Source organism: Ammospiza nelsoni, chromosome 16 (assembly GCF_027579445.1).
Source record: "Ammospiza nelsoni isolate bAmmNel1 chromosome 16, bAmmNel1.pri, whole genome shotgun sequence".
NCBI classification, from domain to species: domain Eukaryota; kingdom Metazoa; phylum Chordata; class Aves; order Passeriformes; family Passerellidae; genus Ammospiza; species Ammospiza nelsoni.
Window position 1 is genome coordinate 14,200,969 of NC_080648.1, and position 17,991 is coordinate 14,218,959.

The 17,991-nt window shown below is 42.9% G+C and overlaps 1 protein-coding gene across 1 annotated transcript; it reads left to right on the forward strand.

The window, feature by feature from the left end:
• The first annotated feature begins 115 nt into the window (after positions 1–115).
• On the forward strand, positions 116–5,979 carry MRPL22 (mitochondrial ribosomal protein L22). Its single transcript, XM_059483927.1, has 7 exons — positions 116–145; positions 764–809; positions 1,983–2,118; positions 3,253–3,318; positions 3,630–3,707; positions 4,560–4,629; positions 5,686–5,979. Exons 1-7 carry the CDS (start codon positions 118–120, stop codon positions 5,895–5,897), a joined length of 636 nt encoding a protein of 211 aa, XP_059339910.1. The 5' UTR covers positions 116–117; the 3' UTR covers positions 5,898–5,979.
• The last annotated feature ends 12,012 nt before the right edge of the window (positions 5,980–17,991 follow it).

A 17,991-nucleotide genomic window follows, 5' to 3' on the forward strand; every position in this document is an offset into this window, starting at 1 on the left:
GCCCCACGTGCTCCGGGCGTTGCCGCCGAGCGCCGCGCACGCCGCCGCAAAGCGTCGCAAAGCGCGCCCCTGCCCGTGCGCCCGCCCGCCGCGCTGCCGCAAAGCGCGGCCGGGAAGATGGCGGCGCGCCGGGCGTTGGGCGCGGGTGAGGCTGAGGAGACGCGGCGCGGGTTTGGGGGGGGCTCGCTGGAGAACAGGACACCGGGCTGGTCGGAGGGATGGAGCAGCTCTCGTGTGGGGAAAGGCTGGGGGAATTGGGGTTGTTCCGCCTGGAGAAGAGAGGCCTCGGGGTGACCAAGTTGTATCCTTGCTGTTTCTGAAGGGAGAGTCCAGAAGTGATGGAGTGAGGGTGTTTATAAGCGCCTGGAGTGACAGGGTGAAGGGGATGGCTTCAAACTGGCAGCGAGTGGGTTTAGGTTAGATATTGTGAAAAAATTCTTCCCTGTGAGGGTGATGAGGCCCAGGCACGGGTTTCCCAGAGAAGCTGTGGCTGCACCTGGATCCCTGGAAGTGTCCAAGGCTGGGCTGGACGGGGCTGGGAGCAGCCTGGGACAGTGGAAGGAAAGAAGGAAGGAAGTATAAGCCAAACCCTGTATTTCATGCATATAAGTGTTAATGGCATTTTCTCCAGTATGTACAAAAATTTAGTGTCCTGGCCATGGTGAGGGGTGGGGCTGCATGGTCTTGAATGTCCCTTCCAACCCAAACCATGCCATGATTTTACCATTCTGTTCATGCCTCCCTCACTTTCTCTTCCCTTCAGGTGCTGCCTGGGCACGGGGTCTCCTCAGCTGGGCACGGCCAGAGAGGTGAGTCTGGCCCTGTCACCTGTGCCCCAGGCAGTGGGACAGGCACTGCCCTGCTTGGGCATCTGGGGCTGGACTCTGGGGTCCCCTGGCTTGGCCATCTCACCCACCCTGGAGCTCTGGACACACACAGGTCTCTCTCTGCCCCTGTATTCAGAGCTTGTGCCACGATGCAGATATCTCTCTCCTCACTTCTTCCTCTTGGACATCCATATTTTCTTTGATAGTCACAGTAGCATGGTATCTGTGCTGTCCCCAGTCGCTGCTTTCCTTACTTGCTGAAGTTTCCCTTCATTCTGGAGGAATCCCATAGCTGTGCTGTAGGAGCACTGGAACTGCCAGCTCTGTCCCTGAAAATACCTGCAAAAATATTCCATGACATTGAAATGTGTGTGTAATGCTAATCTCTGCTCACATATTATTGTGGACAGTGGTGTACAATCCCCTTTTGGCTGTTTGCCTGTTGTTTTTAAGATGCTTTGCACAGGTTGGCCACACACACAAAGACATTCAAGGCTCAGGAAAACTCTCAGTATTTGGTCTTGAACTCATCTGTTTCTTGTAGTCACCAGTGGCTGCTGCTTTATCCAGGCAGCAGGGGGCAAAATGTAGCTTGGTTTTTCAGAATCTGAGCTGAGCAAACTGCCTGAAAATTAATTTTATTGCTATCAGCTGTCTGGTGTTTGGATTGACTTCATTGTGTTTTGGGACTGGTTTAGAACACCTCTCTTCTCAAATTTCACCATGTTTATAAACCTCTGATGCTCTGAGATGCTCAGCTGCTTGAAAAATTAGAAAATTTCATTGCTAAATATGTTGTTGGTAAAAGTTCAAGAAGTATGGAAAGTACCTTGGGAAAGGTACAAATGGTTTGTGTGAGTCCTGAACCCCACAAGAGCATCAGAACAGAGGTGGCTGTGACTGTGTGACAGTCTGGGGACACTTCATGTGGAATCACATACCAACATTCATGGTTTGCTTTAAGAAGCTTGAGTCTTGCTGAATTAAAAACCCCTTTCAGCATAAACTACAAAGGATTCAATAGTTTGGTTTTTTGAGTGTACAAATGTGCTGATTCTCTTTTTCAAGACAGCAAGTTCACAGTTTTCCAGATAAACTGGGCAGGGACAAAGCACTCTTGTGTTCAGCAGCTCAGGCTGTGCTCTTGCCTTGCAGGTGGCTGCCATGTGGGAGCCTTTTGCCTCTGTCCTGCATCCACACCAGCACATTCCTGCAGAAAATTGGGAAGTGGGAGAAGAAGAACAGGATTGTTTACCCTCCCCAGCTGCCTGGAGAGCCTCGCAGACCGGCTGTAAGGATGCACCTGAGCATGTCCTCACCTGAGAATGTGCAGCAATTTCTGAACAGACTGTCACTGTCTGCACAGGGTGACTGCACAAGGCACTAGTCTGAAAGCTTGTTTGCTCATTATTTAGGATTTTATTCAGTTTTCGGCTGTATTGTAGAGGTTGATATCACTTGGAATGCTTTCTATCTCTAAATTATATTGGAGCCTCGAGTTACTGGGAGCTGCTCACTTACTCAGTGTGTGGTTCAAGCTGCAAGGGGCCCATCATCTGTTTGTAGAAGTTTCTGAACTACAAGGAGGTAGAAATTCTACTGTCAAGAACTGATATTCTGGATTCCATTATCATTTTCCTTCATTAGGAATTGATGTGTTGTGGCTTCTGTTACACACACTGCTCAGCAAAGTAAAAGTATTTACATCTGAAAAGAAATGGGTTTTTTAAGGCATGTATTTTGTGGGCTATGAGCATTTATTGATTGCTTTTGTGAACATTGTGGCCCAGCACACAGAAATCCCTGCTGTGGGCTGTGCTGGCTGGTGCAGTGTGTGTGAAAATGCAGCTATTGACAGACTTGTTTATTAAATCAGTGTTTTCCCTGTTTATCAAGAGTTCCATCTCTTTCAAATTTGTATTGATGTTAGATTCTACCAGCTGGTGCTGGTCCCTGTTAGCAGTAATGTAAAATGGGTCTGTGGAGCTTTTTGTGCCAATCAAACTTGAAACCCTCTTCACTTCTCCAGGGCTAATTAAGTTCATTCTGGTGATATTGTTTATTTGCTCTCCCAGTAAGTGGAGTTGACAGCAGGGTAATATTTTTAAGGTTGAATGGGCATGTCAATCTTTGCTTCTAAAGTGGGGAGAATGAGAGGAAAGGATGGTGATAAACCTTCTGATTATCCTTCTCAGGGACTTCTGCTTATAAACTGTCATTAGATGAAATTAAAATTTCCTGTGTGCCAGCATCTTTTTTTAGTGCTTTCAGTTTCAAATGTCAAAGCCATGTGCTGTTCTCATAGTAGGCAGAGACATTTTTATTTTATTCCTAGTAAGAACATAGATTGTGGAGCAGACATGGATGCTCCATTCCTGTTTTCACAGCAAAATTATTCATCCTTTAACTTTTTTTTTGCCTCTAGGAAATATATCACTGTCGGAGAGAAATAAAATACAGCAAAGATAAGATGTGGTACCTGGCAAAACTGGTAAGCAAAGAGTACTTTGTGCTGTACTTGAGAGAATGCAAAATTTAATTGCTGTATTTGTCTTAAGAGCCTCATTTAATCACAGTTTAATCAACACCTTTATAGCAGAGTCCTGGAGGGGGAGCATAGGTCTGGACAGGGAATGGCTTTAGTTTGGTTTAGCTGTAAGGTATTACAGTGAAGAAATGGTAAATAAGGAAATGACAATATTTTTGTTTTTATAATAGCAGTATAATTTAAGTATTGTCTTCTGAATAAAAGAAAGGAAATACTTGTAAATGCAGAAGTTAATTTTAACACTTTGATTGCAGATAAAAGGAATGTCCATTGATCAGGCTCTTGCTCAGCTGGAATTCAGTGACAAAAAGGGAGCAAAGGTGATCAAAGAGGTAAATAGCAATATTCTTTAACACTTCTGGTTTCCAGAAAACTTTAAAATCAACACCTGTCACCAGAAGTTTGGAGGTGTTTCTACTTCTGTGGGATTTTGTGTTTTAAGTTGGCCTGTTGGGAGCACATTCTAACAACTTATTTTTGTTACAGTTGTGTAATGTTGTGAATTTTGAATATGTTGGGGTCACTTTTGCTGGCTGTTTTAACCTGGCATGGTGATAAATTCTATGTGGGTGGAATTCCATTCCTCTCCAGCAGTGCTTGGTGTTAAGTTCATGGTAAAAGGTGCAGAATCCTGGTCACTAATGGCTGCTACATCTGCTGTGCTTTAGTTCTTAAACTGTGAGAGATGAGGGATATTATTGAGGAGAGGACTGAGTTCTGTAAAAGCACAAAAGCTCTAAATACAGCGTGGTAGTTTGGATTCTGAAATTGCTCATTTTCTTGGCTGAAGCATTGACTTCTGGTATAATTATAGCAAAGAAATGTCCTGTATTAGCTGAAAATATTGAGTAGACCAAGTTCATTTTGCCCACCTTGGAATTTATTTCTAATCAGATGTCTAATTACACAAAGGTCTGTGGAGGGAAGGCTGACAAATGCTGGTGGAAAACATCTTTTCCACTCCCTTTCCTCCCCAAAAATGTAATAAAATTGTCCTGAGGCTTTTTCATTCTATGCAAGGAACATTCTTATGTAAAAGATGCTTGTCTTTTAAAAGTTTTTATCTTTATAAAATACTTTTTTTATAACTGACTTAGACTTGCAATTTCTTTCATGTTATCTAGAGATAAGAAATAGGATTGCTTAAATTCTCAGTATTTCCATTTCTTTTCCTTTTGTTACAGGTTCTGTTAGAAGCACAGGAAATGGCTGTAAGAAAGCACAATGTGGAATTCAAATCAAACTTACACATAGGTACATTTTTTTAAATTTAGTGCATTAGAAAAATGTCCTCCTGCTCTATCCTACCCTGTGAAACTGTGTTATATTTAATAAGATTTTGATGCTTGAAATCACCAGAAGTGAATAGAGGACAGTTCCTGCTAAACTTAACTTTACCTAAACATGAAAAGCACATGTTTGCAGCATTTTTAACATGGATTTATTTATCTGAGAATGGAATTTCTGCAAACAGTTTCTAGTTTTTAATGTTGCCAGTCAGAGATGCTGAAAGCTTTTTCTGTGGCTGGTACAATTTGATTTGCAGAATCAAAGTTAAACTTCCATTAAACACACTATAAAAGTAAATGGGTAATGACAGTAAAATTCTTAATAAAAAGAATTGTCTGTAGATATTTGCAGGATAAGCTTGTAATAACTAAAGTGCTTTTTAGCCTAGAAAATGTTAGAGAAATGTTTGCTCTTAGGTGTTTTGATGCCCAAAGAAAAAATTCCCATTTTGTCTCATAGGGAATAAATTTTACTCAACTGACCTCATAAGCTTAAAGTCACCTGGACTGTAGAGAGATTTGATTAGAATTCTTTGGAGCCTTCCAAGCCTCTGCCACAAGAAGGCTGAGCTGTAGTGCAGGACTGGATGTGCAGATAATGAAAATACCTGTGATGAATGCAATAAAGGGAGAAAGGAGGGAAAATGAAGTCTGTAAGACTTCACAGCAATTCATGAGACAAACTACTGAAAGGCAGTGAAATGAATACCACCTCCAGAAGAGCTGTATAATCTACTAAGTGCTCAGTGTGACTTGTCCTTCAGCACATATTTATCTTGTTGTGCCTGCTTTCTAAATCCCCCTTTTTGGTGCTCCTGAAGAGCGTTAATGGAGCTCACGGGTTCCTCTGTTGCACTGATCTGCTAAATGTAACAGAAGAAAGATGGAGGGGAGAATCCCAAGTAGAATTAACTTCCTAGAAGCAGCCATGAAAAATCCCTTGGCAGGACAGGTGTTTTATTGCAGCTGCAGCAGTTTGTGCTTGACTGAATCCTCCTCTCTCCCTGTCCTGTTTCCTCAGCGGAGTCGCAGACGGGCAGGGGCCGCTACGTGAAGCGCCTGCGGTGCCACGGCAAGGGCATGTTTGGCATGATGAAAATCAGCAGGTGCCACTACTTTGTGAAGCTGGTGGAAGGTCCTCCTCCTCCCCCAGAGCCACCAAGGACTGGCTTTGACCAAGCAAAGGAATACGTGCAGCAGCTGAGGAACAGAACCCTGGTTCACACACTGTGACTCACTTTAGTGGCTGTAGAGGTGTCTCTTGTTGGGCAATGTAATTGTGTGAAGGAATAATTAAAGGCATGGTTTAATTATATCTTTGGTGCTGCTGGAGCTGGGTGATGTGAGAAAAATCATGGGTTTTTCCTTATTTGTCAAGTCAAGGGTATGGAAAAATCTTGGAGCAGCAGATGTTACTTTTTCTGAGTTTCTTGGACCACAGCATTCAAGCTCAACTCTGAACTGTCAAATCTAAAACATATGGTGCTGTTATAAAGCTTGGTGTCTGCTGTGGATGGTGAGACTTTTAGTGTAAAACTCTGTGCTTGACAGTCATGTTGCAAGATCAAACCTCAAACTAAAATTTGACATCTTGAAGTAGTTACAACATTGGAAAAAAACAAGTAACAGTGGACAAAAGCAAATAATACTATCTCAGAATATCAGACATCAATTTTTGGCTTATCTGGGCTGTAACAGCCTTCATTGTGTGTCTTGGGAATTGTGTCTGGGAGAGGGAAATTAAAAAATCCTTGCAAGTTCAGGCTCTGGCAGTCAGTAGGTGGCAATATTTAGTTTGTCACAGAGGAGGTGGCAGTGAAAACTTCCAGAATGGTCAAACTCTTTTGGATTTTGCCCATGGCATTAATAATCTGATACAGGCATGGAGTTCATGCTGCTCTCTCTGGCAATTCATTGTGGGTAACAGGCAAAATATGGAGAAAAGCTTAATTCTGCATAAAGCTTAATTCAATGCATAATTCTGCATTGTCTGGAAACAAATTGCTTTTGTAACATTGAGGAAAGTGAAAGACTCCATGGATTTCATATGGAATGGCTTGTTGCATGTACAAATCAGCCTTTCAGTTCTCTGAAAACAATCCCATTTTTATCATTACTTTTTTGAAGAGAAGAAGACTGAGATTGATAGGGGGAATCTCATTTCACTCAAGTCAAATTTTCAAATCAAGATAGTCAGAATTGATGAACATCAAAACAGAATAAGCAGATGCTTGTACATGCAAATTTCTGATATTTGGACCTTTCTTTTCCATTCTGGTAACATTGGAGTGGGTAATAGCTTGCTTACCTTACTTGAGTCTTTTTACTGCAACAACTCATGGTAGCTTTTCTTACATGTGTTTACTTTGGTCAGTATTGGCTGATGGGAAACGGAAAGTTCCTGTAAGGAAACAAATTATTTTTATTGTCTTGACAAAGGCTGGAACAGAGTGATTTCTTTTGGCTACCAAAGAAAGAGTTCCATGATGTTTAGAAGCACATTGAGAGCTCAGTACCCTATTTGCAATCTGGCTCTCTGCAGTGCTGGTTCTCTTTCAAACACATTTCTTGCTGTAAAACCACGATTTAGTAACTTGCCTGAAAGGTGTGTTCTGATAAAACTCTCTATCTCTGCAGTCCCTGATGTGTGTTTGAAGAACTGTTTCTGTTGTACTGTGATAAACAGCTGTGCTTGGCTCTGCCAGCTGCCCTTGCACTCCTCTGTCAGAGTGAATCTCTTACAAGTTGTGGCAGATTTGAATTGTTTATAATCTTTTTGGGGATGACTGATCTGGGAGAAGACTGAAGAATTGCAAAATAATCCAAGTTTAATAAGCACTCATATATATTACACTTAGACACATGTAAATATCTAAAACCTGGCTTTAGGTATTTTATTCCAGTACCTATTTCTCCTGCATGCTGGAGATTTTGCTTCAGATCCTTTCTGGACCTCCAGAGAAGGCTGTATCCTTAGAGATATCATTACTGTGGTTATGAATCCACAGACACAGAGAGAAGTGAGAAGATTTATTTTCCAGCTCCTTTATGATTTGCGGGTGGCCCTGAAAGTCCTTTAAACAAACAGACCTGGGCTTTAAAAATTTTTCAGTTAAAAAGCCAGGTTGTTGCTTCTTGTTTTCTTCCTCAAGACAGTAAGTGGGAAAACTCATTTTTGGCATGTTTTTAGTATTCTTCTGTGCCTTGGTAGCATTTTCTGCTGTCTTATACATGCATAATCCAGAGCTGATCTTTATGGTGCAGGCTAAGGAAGCTCCACAGCTGTGTCTGTGCCAGGAGTGATGGGGTGAGGTGAGGAGCTGGCTGGGTCCCTGCCTTTCCCTGGTAAGGTGGTGAGAATGTCTGGAGTGGTTTCTGTGCTAGGTCCATCAGAATGCTGGGAACTGAACCTTTTCCAGCTCAGTAAGTTGTGGTGACACAGCTTTATACTGGCAAGTACTACATATAATTGTATATTTATAAACTTTAGAGGTTTGATTCTACTGTGCTTTCATGGTAATTACAGTACATCTGCACCTCAGTTAGGTGTTTGGTACAGATTCAGACACAAATTTCCATGCTGACTGCAATAAGCCTTTAGCAGATCATTTATTATAAAAGAATGTTTTAAAGTGAACTGTCACCAGAAGGGATGGAGAGGCAGTGAGGACTCTGCTTGGTGCTGATTTCATGAGTAACATCTGGGGGCACTGTAAACTCAGCATGGTGGGTGTTAGTGCTGCTGGTACAGAAACAGCAGAAGGAGCAAGTACATGTGAAGGTGTGAGGCTTCAGGGAAATATGAAGAGAGCAATGTGAGATTTAACTGAGGAGAAACTTGTAAACCTGCTGTTGGGCTTGTTCATAAACATTTTGAAGTATCCAGTGAGAAGGTAGAAGTACTTTAGTCAGGCAGCCTGATATCTTTATGGATGTGTGTCGTTGGTTGTTTTTTTCCTTTTTAAGACTTCTGGGCAGTTACTAATGAAGTGGTTCATCAGAGGTAGAGTAAGAAAGGCTCGTGATTGTAGTTATAAAATGATCCTCGTCCTTTTTTAAACATGGAAGATAAATGAGAGTGTGAGAGTCAGTGACAGGACAGTTTGGTACTGCTGGTTGTGGGCAGGTGTGTGCTGGGAGCTGCTGTGCTGAGCTGGGCTGCATTAGGGCTCAGCTGGTACCTGGGCACTGACAGGTGTGTTCAGTGACACAGCTGTGCCCAGTGACACAGGTGTGTTCAGTGACACAGCTGTGCCCAGTGACACAGGTGACAGGTGTGCCCAGTGACACAGGTGTGCCCAGTGGCGCAGGTGACAGCTGTGCCCAGTGACACAGGTGTGTTCAGTGACACAGGTGACAGCTGTGCCCAGTGACACAGGTGTGTTCAGTGACACAGCTGTGCCCAGTGACACAGGTGACAGGTGTGCCCAGTGCTTCAGCTGTGTTGCTGTGCCTGCAGTGAACTCGCTTTGACCAAGGTTGTGCAGTACAAATCCTGTGATTCCCTGTTGGCACAAGCTGGAGCTGTGTGACACTCCTGTGCTGTCACTTGGGAAATCCTTCAGTCACTGGAGTGGAGGAGCAATAGGAGTCATTGCTTCCTGCCAGTCCCTCTGAGAATCCACTGCTGGGATGCTGGAGAGTAATTTGCAAACACAATTCTGCTTTGAATAGGAATAAGGTTACTCCTAATGTCCTCAGTGAACCACAGAACCTGAGTGTGACATTCCCCAGCATATGAGCTACAATCCTGCTGAAAAGGGCCCTACTTCAGACTCTTCAAAGAACAAGCCTTTATTGCTGAATGACATCTATCCAGCAGCACTTCAGCCATGTGATTTAAAATAATTAAAAGCTGAACAAAGTAAGAGACTGTAATGGCAGAAATAAACACACAAGTTGCTGTTTGCTGGAGCCTTACATGGTAAAAAGGACTTGAGGAGAAAGTTTCAGGACTGACTTTTGAGTACTCAGACTGAAGTAAGGAGCAAGATATCTCTTGGGAATAGTCAGTGAATGCAGAGCTCATTTTGTATTTACTCTGTAACATCAACACTCTCTGCTTGTCTCAAGGAAGTTGTACATTAGTACAGAGGGCAGGCTGCCATTGAAGGGAACAAGCCAAGGAGAAATTAGACATTCTTGGGCAAATTAGACATTCACCTCAGGAGTATTAGATGAGGAAATTAACCTAAAAGTCTACACTTGAAAACAATGACAAAATGTGGGGCAGAGCATCAGAATAACTTCTGGATGTGTGGGTGGTGCCTGTGTGTATTGCACAGCAGTGCAGCCACCAAGGGCTGTGTGCTAAAGGACCTGTGGCACCCATGATCCAGCTCTCAGGGCTGTGCTGTTTACACTCATTTACTGCTAGGAATTTGTCTGCTATGTGGGTGACAATTTTCTATCCTAATAGAAAAGTTGCAAACCAGTTTTTTGTCTTCTGTTATTAATCAAACTGATGCCAGCTAAGAGTGGAGTAGAGGCATTTTTACATGCTGTTGTGGGAAACTCCATCCATGTGTGCAGCTAATAAGCTGGGAAATGTGTCTACAACTCTCCTATTGATTATCACCTTCAGAGCAGATAAACATGGGTCCTTACTGTATGCTGGCTGTGTAAATTGAAACTTTATTTAAATGGAAGCAGAGTGAGATGCACTGCACTGGGCCAGTACAGGATTGCTGTTCAAAACCAGCTCCTCTAGATGCCCAATTCCTTCCTTTCTTTTTTCCCCCCTTAAGATTCCCAACAGTGCATTAAGATGAACTCAGTAGTTAGTAAATTTTCCCCTGTGTATTTTACAAGCTCAAGGTTATGGGCTAGAACAAGTAGTGTCATGCTATAAATCAGGTGTAATGGAACAGCTTGGGAGAGTGCACAGGAGTTCTTCCCCTCACACTGTGTTTGTCCAAAAACTCTGAAGGGAGAGCTGGCACCAGCCCAGAAACCCCCACAAGTGACTGATTAAATAATTAATAATAATTACTAAATAATTATTTAATTATGCTCATGCTGCTGCCCTCTCTCTTGACAGGTGAACGTGGCAAGACAATTTTCATTCTTTAGACCAAGGTGTATCTAGAGAAATTTGAGTGTGAAACAACCAGAACTAAGGTTCCCTTAGAAGGGGAAGGTGGATTCCAAAGTCAGTGAAGAGATGGGACAAAATTGTTTGGAACTTGGATTTACTTTGGGCTGACTGGAGTCAAGAGCAAGAATCAGAAGTCTGGTGCAGTTACACCTCTCTCACCTCCAAAAGTCAGTGGAAATTTCTGAGATCAAGGCAATACCAGCTCAACTATTGGCTGACTAGCCAGAAGTGTCTGCATTTGTCTCTGTATGTCATACTTCATAGCAGAAATTCCCAGCTGTTCTCATCAAGTCCGAGGTGTTTCAGAGCTACTCTTCATTTTTCTTTTGCTCTTATTATCTGTCTCTTTAGGGGGCCTGTACTCACTGCTTTTGTGGGGATGGATGCTTGGAAAGCAATTATTGTTCATCTCCTCCATCTGTTCTGATGCTGGATATGCCTGTCTTTTTGAAGGCTTTCAGAATCTGTGCTGGGAATGCATTTCTCTTCCTAGTGTTGAGAGATTTGTATTTTTAATGGCTATTTGTTTTATCTATCACATGCTAGATTTATTCACTTGATAATCTCTCAGTTCTCGTGTCCTGCTCTAGCAGCATGCAGGGATTTTATTCATGGAGCAGTTTGGCTTTGGGCTGAGAGAGCCATGAGAGGTGAACCCTGCTGTGTGCTGAGTGTGCTCACCAGCCCAGAGCAGCAGGGGCTTGCAGGAGCTGCAGCTGCTCTCAGGATGCTGCTCTTAGAAGCTTTCTTTACACATGTAATGTATGAGTAAGTTACTATGTGGTGCATGGCTTTCCTTCCCAGAGCATGCCCTTCTTTAATGTGATTTCTTGCTGATAATTCTTGATGGAATTTTTGCAATGATTCCCTGTCCTCAGTTAACCACTTCTGGGTATCTTAGGAGTTCTTTTTTATATCTGTCTGCTTTGATAAAAAACAAAGGCATCATTTCTTCTTCAAGTTGTATTTTGTTAACGTTAGTTGGAAAATGAGGTGGAAAAGCAAAAAAACCTGCTTTAATAAAGTGGCATTTCTGCCCCACTCCAGCACACTCCTGGAATTAACTCAGTATCATTTTGCCTGAATGTAAGATATTAACATTTCTTTCTATCTACAGCAGGGAAAAACAACAGGTCTTTTGTTCTCTGACACAGAAGCTTCCAACTTATTACTCACTTAAAAAAAAAACTTCCACAAACTTAATTCAGATCCTTTATCACACAGCATCCTATCTTTATTTTTCAGAGATATTTTCAGATTTTATGTTTGTCCCTGATAGCAATCACAGGGGCCAAAATCCTAGGTTTCAGGAGGAGGCTGATAATAAATCTTTCTGATACGGTTCTTGGGAAAGCGGGCAATGGGGGTGGTGACCCAAGGGTGCTTCACATACCCACAAGGTGAAAAGCAACAGCAGCCCCTGTGGTTGACAGTTCCTTGGCACAACTGTGACGTTGGCAAGTCAATACCCTCATGGCACTGACAGCATAAACATTTTGTGGCAACTGTGCAAAGCAGGCAGCCAATTATTTTACTAATGACTGCTCTCCTCCTCCTCCATCTACCCTAGAGAGAAAAACTTTCTCCCCTGTACTTTGCCCTCACGGATAATGGCAATAATATTTTCATTCTGTAAAAACATGGTGCTGATTCTGCAGTAGCCTGTGCTGTGTGGGACTTGGCTGTGTGATTACAGTTCCTCCTCTAAATTCTCCCCATTTTCCAGACATTTCTAGATCCTGTCTGTGACTATGGTGGCTGTAGCAGGGATAGTCTGAGTTTGCATCCCCAGTGACTCCTGTCTGAGCTCCATCCTGCAGGTACCAGATTTCTCCAGCCTCTGAGCTACCTGGGGTAAAGGAAGGGGAAGCACTCAGCAGTGAAAATGTAACTCCAGATAATCCTCCTCCACTGATTTTAAAAGGAGAGGGGTGCAGCTTCCCAATTGAAAACTGTCCTCTGCCTCACCACTCCTGTCAGCTATGGAATCCAACACAGTCCTTTTGTGCAGAGACAGTGATGAAGTGGTTATTAAATGCTATAGAAATCATTCAGGCCCCTTTTGATTAAAAGTTTCACTCTTATCTTTGTGGCTTTCTATGTTTTTGGAAAAGAGCTCAGCAGAGACACAGAGCCAAGGAGGGAAACACTTCCTTGCTTTGTTATTTTGAGGGGATGGGGCTTCCAAGCGCACAAAGGTAGTGTTTGCCTCTAAAACAAATGTTTGATATATTAAGATACAAATCTTAAAATCTTAACCTTGAAACCCTTTCCTACCCAGCCTGGGCATTTGAGCAGTGATCTAAGTGCATTAAACTGTGTGGAAATGTTATCTTCTGGGTACTCATCATGGAATAAAGCACCAAACATTTAAGAAATAACTATTACTTTGCATATAACACATGCCAGAGAAAGAGTGTGAAAAAAATGTCAGCACCCTTCTATCAGTCAGCTCTTTTGAATAAAAACATAAAGTATTAATTTAAATCAACTGAAAGGCATTAAAAACTTGATGTTCTCCTTGCCCCAGAAGTACTCTGCTGATAAGAAACAAATTAAAAATGCAGAGTTTTCAAATAGCAAAAATGCTGCATATTTTAAATGAAGTTGGTCTTTTTATGTATAGTGTTTTGGACTAAAAAAATATTAAATGCACATAAAAATGATTACTGTAAATGGTGAAGACATCAAAGTTTGGCATCAAAGTTAAATGAAAGCGCTTGGAAGTCTGTTTGTTTGATCTGTACATAAATAAACTTTAAAAGAAGCCAGGGCACTCTTACACAGCTGGAACTGGGTAGCCAGTTCAACTTCCTCTGTATCCCAGATTCCCAAAGTAGGTTAGATCCAAACATGGTCAGTATTTTTGGGATTTTTGTGTTTGCCCAGTGTGCTTCTCTGCCAGTGCACCAGGGAAAATGGGCTGGCAGAAAACACAAAGCTACAGGCTCTTATAAAACACAGAGTGAATGAACTCCAGGACAATGAAACAAGTGCCTCTTTCCTCTTCTGGTTTTGGCATGAGGGTTATCAAAATAAAGGTGAAAGATGAGTCCTTGACCTTGTTGTTAACTGCATTCCTCCTGTGTTGTGTTTCACTCCCCATTCTAAGAAGTGTGAATTAGGAATATAGGTCAGAGCTCTGTTAATTTATATCAGCAAAAGATCTGCTACAAAACTAAGCCACACTGATGTAATGTTCAATTCATTTTAGTTTGCTCTTAGAGAAAAAATCCCAACGAAGTTGAGGTGTGGGATCTGTAGGAAACTGTGGGGCTTAGTGTCCTTAACCTTCACCTTTCACTGTGCTTTACAGGGATGAACTCCTGCAGGAACCTGCACAGTGCAGAGCAATGTCTGAGCTCTGGGAGCTCTTTGGGTATGGTGCAAATGTGAGAGCTTTATCTACAGAGAGCCAAACTGCAGCTCATTTCATCTGAGGAATGCAAGTTGTAAGCAACTGGAAGCAAGACTTCAAAGAAAACCTCCTTGGCTCCTGTGACTTTTGTTTGGCAGCCCAGACCTTTGGGATCAGCAGACTTTCAGCACTTAGGGGTGTGTGGCAGTCAATAAAACTTGTCCTTAAAACCTCTAAAATTTACCCTGTTTTATTTGGCTTCTAATCAGGGCTCCTCCATCACAAACCTTTCCCCAGAACCCCAAGCTGGAGCTGCCTGTGCTCCAAAGGAAGATGTTCTGCTTTGAAGAGCAGCATGAAAGGCCATGTGTTACCTGACACGGGAGAACATGCTGCTCCTTCACTGGCCTGTGTTTGTAGCCCTGGAGTTCAATGTGCATCCAAGCCCCTGCCTTTGCAGATGGAGATTCAAGGCTCCTGCAGGGGCTGCTGCACGAGGTCACCGCAGGGCAGCCAGTGAGAAAAGTCTTAGTTGAGGACTTGCCCTTCAAAAATTCAGCCACAGCCTCAGGGTGTGTGTCTCTGATCTACAAAGGAATTATTTTTTTTCCCTGTTGAGAAAGTCAAAATTTTCCTACCCCCATGTTCTCTTCCGTTCAAGAGTCCCACAACACATGTCCCCCAAAACAATTAATTATCTTGTTAAAGCAGGGTTTCTTTTTCTTCCTGAGAATTTCCCCTGTCAGGAGCTAGAAGGAGAAACCTAAAGTCTCTGGATCACTTTCCATTTTCTTGCTGTGAGTGGGAGGGCAGGAAAGATGCTTTTTATGAAAATTGCTATTTTTTAAGTGAGAGCAATAAAAAATCCCCTCCCCTGGAATGAAAACACAGCCTGCATCCTCCCAGAGGGGTGGCAGCTGAGGTGGCAGGCTGCAATTTGGCACTGTGCTCTGCTCTTAGGGCAACATGCTGTGAGCCCAAATTTACTTGTGAGCCCAAATTTCACTGGAGCCCCGTGAGAGGGTGGCTGGGCCAAGGGTGGGTGGTCAGGATGTGCTCACCCCTGTTGCAGCACAAGGCTGAGGCTGCTGGGCTTCCCTGCTCTGAGGGTGTCAGTCAGCTTTTCAGCTGCTTTCCTGGCTCTTGCAGGTGTTCTTATTGCAGCACCTGGTTAATTTTTGTTTTGTGCAGAATTCCCCATTGATTCCATTCAGTGCCAGGTGGAATTTCACAGGGACCTGCAGTGCATCCCAAGGGAGGGCTGAAGGAGGGAGGCTGCAGGAACAGGCAGTGCTGATAACAAGCTCTCAGAGCATGGCAAGCTGGTTTTCAGGGATGAAATTAGCTCAGAAATCCTCATGGTTTTGCTTTGTGGACAAGAGGAAAAACCAGGAGGACTCAGTGTTATCACCTGCATCTCCCTTGCCTGGGAAAGCTTCTCTGCAAGAGCAATAAATCTGTTTTCCTGTGAATGCAAGAGAGCTCTTGAAATAATCTCATTGCAATCCCTCTTGTTATTTTTAATGGATTCCAGGATGAGCTGGTTGCTATGAGTAGCTTTTTTACATAAAAATTTGGGTTTGAACCCAGCTGAATATTCAGTCCAATTAAAAGCAAAGTCTTTGCTAAAACAGAGGCAAGGGGAACAGTGGGAAAGTGTTTCATGGAAATGAACAAGACAATGAAAACAGGAGGACTGAATGTTTGTTATTCATACATATTCTTCCAGGTAATTATTGTGATTTCATTCCTAAAAACTGCCCGCTTTAAGAAGAAGTGATTGTATTCTAATAAGAGCCCGTTTATTAAACTTCCAGCAACTGAAGTTGAATATGAATTATTAAAATGTCTGTGAGGTGCAGGGTTGTTTTTCTTTTGCCAGGTGTCTGTGAAAAATAAAAACAACAGGAAAACATGCAGCAGAAGAAGCAAAATGTGAGACAAGAAGTGGTCGTGGATCAATGGTCCCAGTCCTGCTGGCCAGGTCCCCAAAGTGTCCCAGCAAAGCCAGAGCTCTGTCCCCTGCAGGACAGGGCTGGGGAAGGGTCTGCACTGCCCAAGGATGCCAGCTGAGAGTTTCTTGCTCTCACAGACTTGTGTGAGGCTGAGGCATTTATTTATTTTGAAAAATAAGGGAAAATTTGGGTGGCAATGAGAATACCAGGAGTGCAAGGGTAACAGCAGGTGTGCTGCAGCACGTGACAAAGGAAGAGGGAGAAGGGGGTGCTCTGTGAGGACAAGTGGCACCTGTCTGTTTGTGAAAGGCACAGTGTACCCCTCAATTTCCAAGTACCAAAAGGATTTAGACTTGGAAGTAATAACAGAGCAAGGGAAGCCTGGAGAACTCGATAGATTTATTCTTGTAAGAGGTTAATAGCTTAGCCCTTAAAATGTACCAGAAAATGCAAGGAGGTTTATGTGATGGCTTTGACACATTCTGGCAATAAATGCAATGTGAAGATGTTCCCTCCATTTGCCTTAAGCCTTTGACTTTACTCTGCCACTGTGGGAAACTCACTGTGCATAAGAAAAAAGAGCAGATGTGAATTTCTGCTGCAAAATAATTGTGTTTTTCTTTAGCATAGTTTATTCCAGGAAAGAAGCTCTTGCCTTCATACTCAGAATCTCCCAGGCTCCCCAGCAGTGTCAGGAGCTGCTGACCAGGTTTGGGGACAAGTGTGGAAGAGATTGAAGTTTATAGAAAATCAGTGACAGGAAGAGGGGAAATTCTGTAAGTGCCTGAAAAAGAAAAGCTGTGATGCTTTCCAGAAAAGAGATTTTATCCTGGCCCTACTCCAGGAAAGCTCCCGCCTGGAGTTCTCATCTTCCTAAAGCATGAGGTCTATCAGTCACTTGACACAAGCCAGTAGAAAACCAAACTAATATTTTTGGGGTTTTTTTGCTAATGTGGATGAATTCTGGAGAACTATGGAACCAAAATGAACAGGTGATCCTCCTGATCTTGAGCAGCACCTGTGCAATTGCAGGCTTTAATTTCCCCTGATTCCTAGGAGTTTGCTGCGTGGTTGTACAGTTTTGTCTGAGAGATATGCAAGCCCAAATATCCTTCTTTAAGCCCAGCAACCTGCTGGGTGACAGAACACAGGTACAGACACATCCCTACCTTTGATTTCTGGTTATTCATGAGGTGCTGCAGGAATCTCTGCCTTTTCAGCTGGGTTCCCTGCTGTGTAGTCCTGCTTCTGTCAGTCTCCCAGTACAAAAACACACTTTGGCCCAGTGATGTCTGCGCTGCTGTTCTCTTCACAGTGCTCATATTCTGAACATTTATAATTCAAAGGTCTTCAGAAAGAAGTGACAGCTTCTCTTCTACAAAATGAAGAGCATAATGACTTGCGTTAATTATTCTTCCTCGCTTACTCACTCGCCAGCTCATGTATTACTGCAAGGCTTTTGGTGCCTTGGGCCAAAAAGGGTCATTACAACTCACAGCCTAATGGCCTGGCCAAAAAAATGTAAGTGAGGGAGAAGCAAGTCCTGAGTCCTCCACTGAGCTCTCTGGAGCCATTTATGGATGCCTTGGGAATTCTACAAAGGAGCAGCTTGGAAAACAAACAGAATTGTTCAGTGTTGAGTATTGCTCTCTTGACATCTATGCTATTACAGAGATTTACAGCTGGAATAATTCAATCTGGGTTTTTCTCTTCCCTCCATTGACTCACATTTTGGAAAGCAGTCAGGCCCTGAGAGTTGGGTTTTGCATAATTGAAGCACCAGAACATATTAAGTGGAACAACTAATGGGGACGAATTTTTCCTTTCCTTCCAGACTGGGTTATCAATTATGAATTAGTGGCAATCTAAGATCAAAGGGGTTCCATTTCTGCAGCTGAATTTGAGGATTTTGGAACT

Coding starts and splice junctions, on each gene's coding strand:
- MRPL22 (XM_059483927.1), top strand. CDS start 118: ATGGCGGCGCGCCGGGCGTTGGGCGCGG. Junction 146..763: donor GCGCCGGGCGTTGGGCGCGG/GTGAGGCTGAGG, acceptor TCTTCCCTTCAG/GTGCTGCCTGGGCACGGGGT. Junction 4,630..5,685: donor CAAATCAAACTTACACATAG/GTACATTTTTTT, acceptor CTGTTTCCTCAG/CGGAGTCGCAGACGGGCAGG.